Raw genomic sequence first — 12,702 nt, 5'->3', positions numbered from 1 at the left:
ATTAACTTAACATGCACATATTTGGGATACAGGAGGAAACTGAAGTACCTGGAGAAAACTCATGCAGGCATGGGGAGAACATGCAAACTCCACACAGAAAAGGCCCTGGTGGGGAGTCAGTTTCTTCTCTCATCAATGTTACAAGGATATGACATCGAATGAAATGACGTTATTGGAGGGTCTTCCTGTGACCCTTCTGTTCAAGAACTGTCTTCGTATTGTTGGTCTTTAAAGGAAGCTGCATTGTGAGCAGAACTTAAGAGATCCCTTGGACTGCATTGGTTCCATGAATAATTTTCCCTGCACTGTGATGACATGCTAGGTTCTAGGGAGAAAATAGAAGTTTGCATCTGGAAGTGGGTTAACCCCTATCTCTCCCTGTACTCTGCAGGCTGCTGTGGTGTCCGTGTTACCCATGCCATGGACACGATGCTGGCCACAGCTCAATAGAACTCTGTGTTCTCAGCATCCACTTCAATCTTCCCTCCTGATAGGAATGATCTGAACAGTTGACTTAATGCTGCTCGTTGGTATTGTTCCATCTCCTGAGTACCTGACACTGATGTCTATGACTTAAACATCTCCGTCCTCCTTCCAAGTTCTCAGGCTACTGCTGGCTCTTTCAGCTTATTCCAGTGCATTACGTGCGCTACAAGTGGTGGAGGAGGAAAGGAAAAATGGTTTAACATGTAAATTAGGACCCTCTAACTCAGGAACAGAAGAGAAATAATGTAATGGTTGGGTCTCCAACCTGAGTCACACAACTGACAGATCCGTGCTAAACTGAACCCCTGCCCTGCTAGCTGAGCAATGGACATGTGCACAATTCACACATATTTCCATATTACGTCCTTAATTGCGATGTTGTCAGGATGCCTCTCTGGTCTACCCTGTTGACACCTGTGGCAATCACTGCATTCTCTGAAGTTTCTTAATTTACGTCAGTGCTCTCTCTAACTATTGAATCGAGGTGGAATTGATGCAAGCTCATTCCTTATTCAAAGGGAGAGTAAAAATTTTCTCAATTATAAAGTTGAAAGGAATGATCTGATAGGAGGAATAAATTTGTAAAACTGTCAACTTACTCTAAAGAGTTAATGTACCTTCAAACAGGAGAGTTTTCTGGATTTCCCTTGAAGTGCCACAGTCAGATGGGATGGCTCTCACCTCCATGTGACCTGCAGTAAGCAGAGGGAGGGACGAGTCAGGAGGTCCTGGGAGGCTGCACAGGCTGGAAGCAGGGTACACATTCTGACCTTTTCTCTCCCCAGAACTGCCCGTTGTCCAAAGAGGACGTGTCCTGCCTGAAGCGGGGAGAATTTTCCCTCTCTAAGATATGAAAATTAAAGAAATGGGTTCCTTCCAGAATTTGGGTCAGTTGTTTCCAGGAAAGTGCCGCTTTTTAGCTCTGAAGAAAAAGGTGCTGGAAGGAGACAGACTTATACAGAGAACAAACTTGGCCACTGTCTCTGGTCTTGGCAGGTAGGTGGCTCTCTCACAGTGTGAAGTTATCCTTGATACCCACAAAAGCCAAAGAGATCAGGGAACTCAAGGCAAGGGAGAGCAGAGCTCCAGACATGAGAAGAACCTACCCATGACTCTTGGGGCTTCATGAGAAAGACAGGAGACTCTATGTAATGGGGCGTCTGTGGCAACAGTTTTGTTTTTTCATTCTTCGAGGAATAGCGGGCTTTCTAGAAGTCTTCTCTACATCCCTATATGTGGTTGACAGAACTCTGACATTTTTGCTTAGTAGTTTTCCATCCACTGACCACCAAATGCAGAGGCAGGGGCTTGTCGATGATAAGAGAGACCTAGATGGAAGATTGAAAGTGGCAGAAGGAAGGAGGGGCAGAAGTAAATGGAAGAACAAGTCTTAGAGGGGCCAGACTGGGGAGGTCTTAAGCTTCTACAAAAGGCCAATGAAGTTATACATTTTTTTTCCAGCAAAAATCCTGCCTACAAGAAAGGAAGCAAACAGAGGATTCAAATATATAATTTTAAAAGACTTGAGTTTACAGAAAAAAAGTTTACATGGGATATACAAGATCACAAGGAGAAAATCAGAAAGACCTTTAAAAAATGGTAGCCTTGATATCAGCTTTAAATTAAGCTAATAATTGAATACAGAGGTCTTAAAATTACTTTAAATTCACTTATCGGATTTCAGCAAGAACAAACAATCAATATTTCTAATGTTTGAAACTTTCTTTTTTTTTCTCTTTTCTTTTAAAACAAAGACACCTAAGACGTGCCTCAGAACAAAAATCAAGCCTTTTATGACTTCACCAAGGATGCATGAGACATCTTCAAAGAAATGCCAAGATGCAGTCCTCTCAAAATTCAGAGCCACCTCTAAAGATAGCCACAAGAAAGAAAAATTTAGACGTCTTGAGAGGTAGCAATAGTCAATATGTAAGCTTCCAATGGGAGCCTCCAACTTTTGGATTGGCCCCCTGCACAGACTGAAGAGTGTCCTGACAGGCAGCAAGCCAAGTCAGGTTCTCAGGACACAAAACAACAAAACGACAGCTGTCTTTTGAAGGGATAGGATCAATAACAAATGGGTCCCATAAGTCCAAATTTACACAAGAGAACAATTCCAACAAATGATCTCCTGATGACCTGCATTTGGAAAGGAAGAAATAAAGAGAAATTTTGACCTTTAGTTCTTGACCAGACACTACAAGCAGAAATTCAGAACTGACCTTGGTAAAAATTCTTACCTTTATTAGCAAGTTCTTTATCAGTCTTTTACCAGGACCTCATCAGTACGTGAGTCAGGTGCTTCAGGCATCCCATCTTCATCACCAAAACTATAGGGGCAGAAATAGTGTGATCTCTTTCCTTCCTATCAAAAGGGTCACAGCTGACATGCCAAAACAAAAGACAGGTTAACAAGAGAGAAGCATAACACATGTATTGAATCATAGATTTGTATAACTATGGAAGCCTTCAAAATGAAGACCCAAAGTACAGGAAAAAACTATCCCTTTTTGTGCTTATGTTCCATGAAGAATGGACAGCTGAGTAGAAATGTGATTAGATAAAAAGGGCATCATCTAATGCTAATATTCTGAGTAGGGGAACCCAGCAATGCCCTTCTGGTCAGATACTTCTTGGTCTCTCCATGCACCATTCTTTCCTCTTGGGTATGTGGCCGAGCTCTTTTTGGAATGGGGGTCTTAATATCTACAATCAAACAAGGTAGGTTAGAGAATTTCTTTATGGCCCGTTCAGTTCTTACACACAAAGGTGAGGGAAAGTTAGAGTCATATTTTCAAATTTTATGGCTGGCTTTGGGGAAAAGGGGCTCCGTCAGGAGATGAGGGGTGACAAACAGCAGAGCAGGAGAAGGCCAGAGAGAAACTTTGCTTCTGAGGCTGCTTCTGAGACCTTCACTTTGGGGTATTATTTCTGAGCCTCAGTAGGAGTGAAAATGAGATCCAGAAAAGCTAGAGAAGAAGTAAGGAACTGTGCTGGGTATCAGAATCAGCAAGTGAATGATATGTATATTTCACTTAGGTTTAAGAAAATAAACTCTTCCAGATTTTCCTGTAAGATACTGTATCCTGACTGAATATACAAATCAGACTTATCTTCAGTATGAAGGGTGACTATTCTCCAGTTTTCTCCTGAATACTCCAAGAATTCTGCTCTTTAGATTATCATGTGTTATGGAGATTAAGGAGAGAGCATTCCCTTTTCCATTTTCTCTTTTTCTTTTTCTATTTCTTTTTTTTCTTTTTGAGACGGAGTCTTGGTCTGTCACCCAGGGGCTGTAGTGCAGAGGCGCCATCTCTTATCTCCAGGGTTCAAGTGATTCTCCACCTCAGCCTCCCGAATAGATGGGATTACAGGCACCCAACACCATGCCTGGCCAAATTTTGTATTTTTAGTAGAGACAGAGTTTCACCATATTGTCCAGGCTGGTCTTGAACTCCTGAACTCAAGTGATCCACCCCCCTCGGCTCCCAAAGTGCTGAGATTACAAACATGAGCCACTGCACCCAGTCCCTTTTCTGATATATATGTAGTAATTAAGAAAATGATAACCATATATTTATAAAATAAGAAAAGCACATGTATACATATATGTTTTATATATACACACTATATATATAGTGTGTGTGTGTGTGTGTGTGTGTGTGTATATATTCTAGAGGCTGGTCTGCCTGAGATTTGGGCAGGGACACAGATCCAGACCATATTAATCACCATTCTCTCTTTTTGTCAATCCCTCTGCTTCCTCTGTGGCTTTTCTCTTCCCTCCCTTTAAAGGTAGAAGGTCCTCAGAATCATGCTTAAGTCTTTTTCTCCCTCTACACTCTCTCCACACATGAGCACTTCCATTTCTGGGATTTTGCTTGCCACATATGAAACCACAGCAATTGCATTCCTTATAATTTGAAAACTCATGTATCCAACCGGCAACAGACGGTTTCTACCACATGTTATACCAGTCAACTTACAGAGGATATCTCTATTTTTATTTCCTGACATGTTTCAGTTTACATGCTGCCAAAAGAAATCGTCGTTTGTTCTTTTTTCTCCTTAGAGTACTTAGCATAACTGATATTAAATATTATTACTATTTTTAGTTTGATTCCCTACAAAAATCAAATATTCAAGAGAGTAGAAAATAGATTTATTGTATTTACCTTTACATATTGAGTACAACATGCAACCTGGTTTAGAGAAAGGTCATTTTTACTTACATCTCTCATATAATAATGATGAGTAAATAAATTTTACCCTTTATTCTCTAATCAGGTTGCACAGTCAGGATAAGAATTTCATGTTAAAGGATGAACACATACAAGAAGTTCCTATAGTAAAAGTTTAATGAACAACATAAAATAATGAATTGAGTAGATACAAGGAAAATGTTTTATTACACTAGCCACAGTGTAAACGTGCACCTGACGTTATACGAACAAAAATAATTTAAATCTTATAAATAGTTAAATAAATATTTAAATAGATAAATCAATTTATCAGCATGATCATAGTTATAGCAGGAGTGAGAGTCTTTGAAATGGCAGAATTCATGAAAGTGTGAGCTGGTGTATGAGTCAATAAGAATTGTTTTCATGTTGGACCAGGTGTTATTCCTTCCTCCTTAATCTTTCTTGCAAGTTTGTTGATAAAGAGAAAGATCTCATGATTTCTGCTCTGACAACCTCCCAGGCACAAGGGCTGTATTTCTTCTCTGTCAGATAGAGAGTGATTCTTCGGAAGTATTTCTTCACAGCCAAGGTGGAGTCCGCATTCATCAGGGGAGTTTCTCCCACCCTCTCCTGCTGCATGACACAGGCTTCCAAGTCATTCAGCTGCTGGTAGAGTTCAGTGCAGAATCTGTCTAGGAGGTCCTCATCCCAAGCAGCAGATGAGTCTTTTGTGGTAAAGAGGTTGAAGGTCTGCTGGATCAGCTCATGGAGGACAGAGATGGCTGGAGCCTTCTGGAACTGGTTGCCATCAAACTCCTGCTGGGGAAATCCAAAGTCATGTCTGTCCATCAGACAGGAGGAAGGAGAGATTCTGCTCATTTGTTTCAGGAGCATCATGGTCCTTCTGTTATCCAGGCTGTGGGTCTCAGGCAGATCACAGCCCAGAGAGCAGCTTGACTTGCAGCTGAGCACCACCAGGGCCATCAGTAAAGCAAAAGGCAATGCCATCGTAGATATTGCAGATGCTTCTGGGCTTGCTGAGATGGGTGACTCTGAACCTTGGGCTCTAGGTTTTCTGAAGGCCTTGCTTCGAGCCGATGACTTAAATAGGGAACATACTGATTTCCACTTTCTTAATGCTCCTGGGCCACTTTCCATTTCTGTTTTTGCTTTCCTTCATGCACTCTTTACATGAGTTGAGAGCAGTGTTTCTCAACCATTTGGTTTTTCATTATTGCCTCCCCCATCTTGTTCCCAGAGACTTTTAAAATATTTTTTTCCTAATTGAACCCACTGTGAAAATTTAATAACACAGATATAGTATGTATCTATTTGTGTACTATGTGTATATCTCTATACTCAAAAAGCACAAAGTTTAATCTTTTAATTCAATGCAGGTTTAAAAATAACCAAATGAAAATTTTAAGCTAAAAATTAGATTTAAATTCTATTCAAATTTAACTGAACTTTATAACTAAATTTGCTTATGGGCTTCAGTGTAATTTATTTACTGATATAAATTGTAATGTATTAAATTACATAAGCAAATTAACAAATTATAAATATTATCTAATATTTATAGATAAGACATTATACATCTAAGTAGTGAATGCTTACAAATTATTTGAAACTGATAAAGCCTTAAAATTTTTAAATATTTTTATCATTTATTTTATTATACTTCTAATTTTGTTGCATGTGAGAAAATTTTTAACTTCACTAGCTGCTAGATATTCACCTAGATATTGTCAAGAGTTTTTTCTTCAATGCTTGACCTAAATATTGATGGGTTGAACAACTTCAGTAGAATTTTTAAAATATAAATTATTTATATTTCATTTCAAAGCCCACAACACAGACAGAAATGCTAAGGATCAAACATAAGCAATACCTATAAGATGGCCAGTGACAAACCATATGTATGCAGAGGACACCTCTTATGATATGACTTTTAGTTCTAATAAACCTTGGAAAGTACTCCAATCACAGCTACTCATTTGCCACAGGTTTGTAATGCTGAACTTTTATACCTTTTGTGTATCTTCCATGAACTCAATATCAGTGCTTCTCATGTGATACACAAGAAAACCCAATGGAGAGAAAAAAAAACCTAAGGAATAAGATTTTGTTAAATAGGGTTGAGCTTTGGAGGGCCACAAACCATTTAAATATGTAAGATTTGTTCCCACTCCCAAGAAGTAACTTCTACACCCTTGGGAGTAGTATCATATGCAATGAGAATTCATAATTGAAAAAAAATCCCCAATTTGATTTAAAAAAATTTTTGGCATGAAAGTTCAAATTACCAAAGTACATTCAGAGTATCTTTGTTGATTTCCTAGCAAACGAAAGGAAACCATCTTTGTCCTAAATGCACGTAATAGGATGTAAATGTAGTAACATAAATAAGTTGACAATTGTTTGCCATAGCATGCCAGACATCAGATACCTTTCTTTCTCATTTCATTTTCATAGAAAGCAAAAGTTGTCACTTTTTGCATCCTAATGAATGGGGACAAAAAGACAACACAAGTGGCCGGGCACGGTGGCTCACATCTGTAATCCCATCACTTTGACAGGCCAAAGCGGACAGATCACCTGAGGTCGGGAGTTTGAGACCAGCCTGACCAACATGGTGCAGGTTAAGGGGTGGGAAAGAGCAGAAGCAACATGGTAGAGGGGATGTAGGTCAAAGGTAGCAAATAAGTATAGGCTGGAAGAAAAGTAATTTCTCTTGGTCCACAAGTTGTTTTCAGATTTAGTGAACCCCTTCTTGCAAATATACTAACGGCAAGAGTTTATACACAAGAAAGACACATTGTTGAGAGTACAATATTCTCTCTGGAAAATGGGTCAGTGTTCACTGCACCAAATTCTCCACTATTGGATAAGTAAACTTAGAAGGTCAGCTTTTTTTCTTCTTATATTTCTAGTAAGAAAAAAGAGAATTCATAATTTCAGAGGACACTTCCCTAACTTAATAGAGTTATATAATAAAGATAATGTTAATAAGAGAAATGAAATATCAGGCTGGGCGCAGTGGTTTATGCCTGTAATCCCAGCACTTTGTGAGGCCGAGGTGGGCAGGTCACCTGAGGTCAGGAGTTCGAGACTAGCCAGACCAACATTTTGAAACACCGTCTCTACTAAAAGTACAAAATTAGCCTGGCGTGGTGGCACATGCCTGTAATCCCTGCTGAAGCAGGCGAATTGCTTAAACCCAGGAGGCGGAGGTTGCAGTCAGCTGCGCCATTGCACTCCACTTGCACCCCAGCCCAGGCAACAAGAATGAAACTCTGTCTCAGAAAAAAAAAAAAAAAAAAAAAAAAAGAAGAAGAATGAAATATCTAAATTGTGGAAAGTCTTTATTTATTTTCAGTCAGACACTGTTTTTAGCACTTGCATAATCAATGCTCACTTAGCCAATAAAGAATACCCTCGTTTTTCATAGTTACTGTACGTCTACCATGTACCTAGCCCCATTTATTCACTGGAGATATCACTGACCAAAGCACACAGTGGTAGATTTTACTATTGTCCCCATTTACGAAAGAAAAAAAAAAGAAAAGAAATCCCAGGGAGCTATTAAGTTGTGGAGCTACATTTTGGATGGAGAAAATTCAGCTCTGAAGTCTTACCTCTTACATGCTCTCTGGGATTATATCTGGACATAAGAACCGGAGCTGATTTCTAGGACAATCAATGTTTTCCTAGTAGAGTCCTGCATACCTAACGACAGGGTCTTTCTCTTCAGTTTCCATTTGTCTCCTTCACTGAAATGCCCCATTTGTCCATGCCAACATGTTACATTGCAATTAAATTGGGCCCCACTTTACTTACACATTATATTCTAGTTTTGTCTTCTTGAGGATACACCATCATAAGCACGAACATATTCGTAAAACACGTTGTTCACCCAGTGAATATATTCATCAACCCTGTATATTTCTGTCAATTTAAAATTCTACACAGTACTATTTATTCTTTTAATCAAATATCCACAATACTTTAGATTTACACCTGTGTAGCAGAAATTTAAGAAAGAACAAGTCATTGTCAGGCTAGAGACATGAACTAAATCAGAACTAAACCAATGAACTAAGGCTCAGAGCTCAGGGAGAGCACACCTGGACAGGTTAACTAAAGGGGTTATTAAAGGTGTGGAAATGAAAACACTTCTGGAGAAATGAGGAGAGTCCATGGCATTAGAGGATGAGGACTGAGATGACAAAAGACCCTGAGTCACCTGACTTACCAACTGGTTGATGCCTTTTACGTTGTAGGCCACCAGAGTGTGCTGCAGTGTTGATTGTACTGCCTTAATTTAAGGATCTGGTGAAGAAAAATTTATGCTGACACTTATGGTATAACAGTAAGGAAGGCTTTATTTAGAAGTATTGCAACAGGTGTTGAAACTATCACGATAGGTGTATTAGTTCTTGCATTACTATATAGAAAAACCTGAGACTGGGTAATTTAGAAAGAAAAGAGGTTTAATTGGCTCACGATTCTGGAGACCATATAGGGAGCATGGCTGGGGAGGCCTCAGGACACTTACAATCATGGCAGAAGGCTAAGTGGAAGCAGGTATGTCCTGCATGACCGGAGCAGGAGGAGAGAAGCAGGGGAGGTGCTGCATAATTTTAAACAACCAGATCTTGCAATAACTCACTCTTACCATGACACTACCAGGGGGTGGTGTTAAACCACGAGAAACCACCCCATGATCCAATCATCTCCCACCAGGCCCTGCCTCCAACACTGGGGATTGCAATGCCATGTGAGATTTGGATGGGGATGCCGACCCAAACCATATCAATAGGAGAGAGAGAACAACTGGTGCTCAGCTCAAAAATCAGCAAAGACAGCCTGGGGTGTATACCCAACAAACAGAATGAGGGGGTCAGATAGAAAGTCACTAAAAGGAGACATCAAAGGCAGGGGGATCCCTGCTAAACTGAACGTAATTCTTTCTAAAGGCAAGCCAGGGTAATTATATATTGAGTGTGTGGGATGAAAATTTTGATCAGATATCAAGGTTAAATCAGCTATCAAGCATGGAAAGATTCTCATAAAACTGATGTAGTAAAATTCCTGCTACAACTGGACTTGGCAGACCTAAGAATGGACGCCAAGGTACCAGCTAGCCAACAAGAGAGTTTGTAGGAGCCTGACTAAAGTTTGGCGAAGGACAGAGTCGTCATCAGAAACTTAAGGGGTAAGAGACAGAACTATCTGCTAAACAGTTACAAGGGAGATTAAATTTTATGTCTTTTGAAAACAATACCATTTAATGAAAGATTTTAATCAATGAAATATATATTTTTTAAATTTTAATCAGTAATGTTAAGAATTGTGGAAGCCCATTTTTTTTTAACTTGTATTTCTAATCAATTCTAGACCTATAGAGAGTTGCAAAGATAGTATTGGGAGTTCTCTTCCCTTCACTCAGCTTCTCCTAATGCTAACAACTTACATAGCCATGAAACAATGATCAAAACTAAGAAATTAAAACTGGTGCTTTAATATTTGCTAAACTTGGCCAGTCGCCAGTGGCTCACGCCTGTAATCCCAGCACTTTGGGAGGCCTAGGCAGGCCGATCAGGAGGTCAAGAGATCGACACCATCCTGGCCAACATTGTGAAACCTTGTCTCTACTAAAAATACAAAAATTAGCTGGGTGTGTTGGCTCACGCCTGTCGTCCCAACTACTCAGAGGCTGAGGTAGGAGAATTGCTTGAACCTGGGAGGTGGAGGTTGCAGTGAGCCGAGATTGTGCCACTGACCTCCAGTCTGGGTGGCAGTGCGAGAGTCCATCTCAAAAAAAAATTTAAAAAAAGATACAAAACAAAAAACAAACAACGAAAAATTTGCTAAACTTCAGGCTTCACTGTGATTTCCTTAACTTTTTGATTGATGTCCTTTTTCTGATTTCAGATTCAATACAGGGTCCCATATTACATTTCATTGTCACATCTCTTTATTCTCCTCTCGTCTATAACATGGACTGAGTCTTTCCTGACTTTCATGACCTGGAGACTTTTAAAGAATATTCTTTAGTTCCTTTGTAGGATGTTCGTCAATTTCGATGTGTGGAATTTTCTCATGGTTCCATTATAGATTTAAGGGATGAATACAATGGAGTACATGCTCATTACATCAAATAATACAGGAAACATACAATATCAATAGCTTATTGCTGCTGATATTAATCACTTGGCTAAATTGTTGTCTGCCAAGATTCTCCTATGTAAAACTACTATTTTTCCCTTTCTATATTGCATGTGTCAGAAACATGTCACTAATATGAGCCCACATTAAAGGGAGGATAATTAAGTTCTACCACATAAAGAACAATATATCCAAGACTTCGTTGATATATTTTAAAACATCACAGTAATTTTAAAATCTGTTGGAGGGAGATACATTGAAGATATGCAGTCATCCTCAATTCCTTCAAAGTTTTGCTCACTTGTTTTGTGATTTACCTGTGGATCTTGCCTATTGCAATTATTTTTCTGTGATATTCCATTTTTCTCATTCTTTCTGTATTTGTTATTTGAAATGTTTCTGAAAGAGTTGGCCCTCCTCTCCAATTTATGACTATCCACCCACTCATTTACTTATATCAGTATGAACTCATGGATATTTATTCTATTATTTGGGTTATAATCAAATACTATCACTATTTTGTTTCTCTACTTGTCCCAACTTTGGCTATTGGAAGCTCTTTCAGGTTGACTCCTGTGTGTTTTTGATGTGCACCTATAGTTTTTGTTTCTGGGCCCTTCCCTATCTTCTGATACCACAAGATACTCCAGAGTATCCTGGTACTTCCATGCCCTATACCTGGAATCAGTTATTTCTCCCAGAAGTCCTCATGCATTTTATTGGACATTGGTTAAATGGCAATTTGGCTGAGCAAATAATAAATACTAAAAACTGAGAATATATCGATTTTCAAAATTCTAATCCAGTATAATAAGGTCTATTCTAGCCTTAACATTTTGATTATTTGAAACTTCTTTTCCCAGTTCTGAGATATCTGGCTTATATTATCCACAAGATTTTACTTATTTATTTAACCCTAGTAATTCATGTAAAGTAGTTCCAGAACAACTAACCAGAATCCCTGTGAGAAACCAATCTACCACCTAAACATAGTATCTATGTACAACTCTTTCATCTTCAGCCTTACAGTCTGTAGTCACTAAATGGTTGGACAAAGTATTTGTCATTTTCAAAAGGGTTATGTCATATATTCATCACATTATTTTTTCATAGTCTCCATTCAACCTTGGTTTCTGTTGCCAATGTGGTTGATTTTTTAAAAATATACATACAGTACAATTTACATCTTTTGTTGGATAGTTTCCCAGGTTTTAACTAATGAATAGAGGCAAAGCTTATCTATCTTTACTTGAAGTTTTCTTGTAAGTTTAAAGCTGAACAAAACTTTCTACCAATTTATACCATGACAGTGCCTAAGCATGCAGGATCTGACGTTTCTCCTTTAGGTCGTTGTTAGTCGCATTGATGACCCTCTTGAGATCAGTCAACTGTTTTAATTACCAAAAAATATACATCCAAATCTCACATATTCCCCAATTTGGAATTCTTGTTGTTCTCCCAGATGATGGAGCCCTCTGAAGGTCTTGTAGAGGATTCTGTGAAGAAGGTGGATTAGAAAACACTAGAACTCAGTCTCCCCATCTAGATAACAGTTGCAATAGCAAAATCTACCTGATATAACTATTTTGGAACTCTGGAATATATTTCAGGCTTGGAATTTCCAGGGGAAGGCTTGGATGGTAAATTGTGATTAATTTCAGTCAATTTTAGCTTTAATCACATTAGTATCAATAGATCCTCTACAGTTTTCCACCCCTAGTCTCCATGGCAGGTAGCTGTGCCCATGTTCCAAGAGCAGCTTGCTCACTGACGGGAGCCAGTGTTGGCAAAAAGCATACTTTCCTCCAAATATCAGGGATCTGTGCCCATTTTCTGGTTGCTATTTTTGATCCCCTTTGTA

At 38.9% G+C, this 12,702-nt stretch overlaps 1 protein-coding gene across 1 annotated transcript; it reads right to left on the bottom strand.

The window, feature by feature from the left end:
* Window positions 1-5,108: 5,108 nt before the first annotated feature.
* Window positions 5,109-5,915, bottom strand: LOC102141744 (interferon alpha-1/13). The gene has a single exon (XM_005581621.4). The coding sequence runs from the start codon at window positions 5,826-5,828 to the stop codon at window positions 5,109-5,111; it is 720 nt and encodes a 239-aa protein (XP_005581678.3). The 5' UTR covers window positions 5,829-5,915.
* Window positions 5,916-12,702: the final 6,787 nt, after the last annotated feature.

The sequence above is a fragment of the Macaca fascicularis genome, chromosome 15 (genome assembly GCF_037993035.2).
Source record: "Macaca fascicularis isolate 582-1 chromosome 15, T2T-MFA8v1.1".
In the NCBI taxonomy this organism is placed as follows: domain Eukaryota; kingdom Metazoa; phylum Chordata; class Mammalia; order Primates; family Cercopithecidae; genus Macaca; species Macaca fascicularis.
Note: the sequence above shows the minus strand (reverse complement) of the source record. Positions and strands in the feature narration are given on the sequence as shown.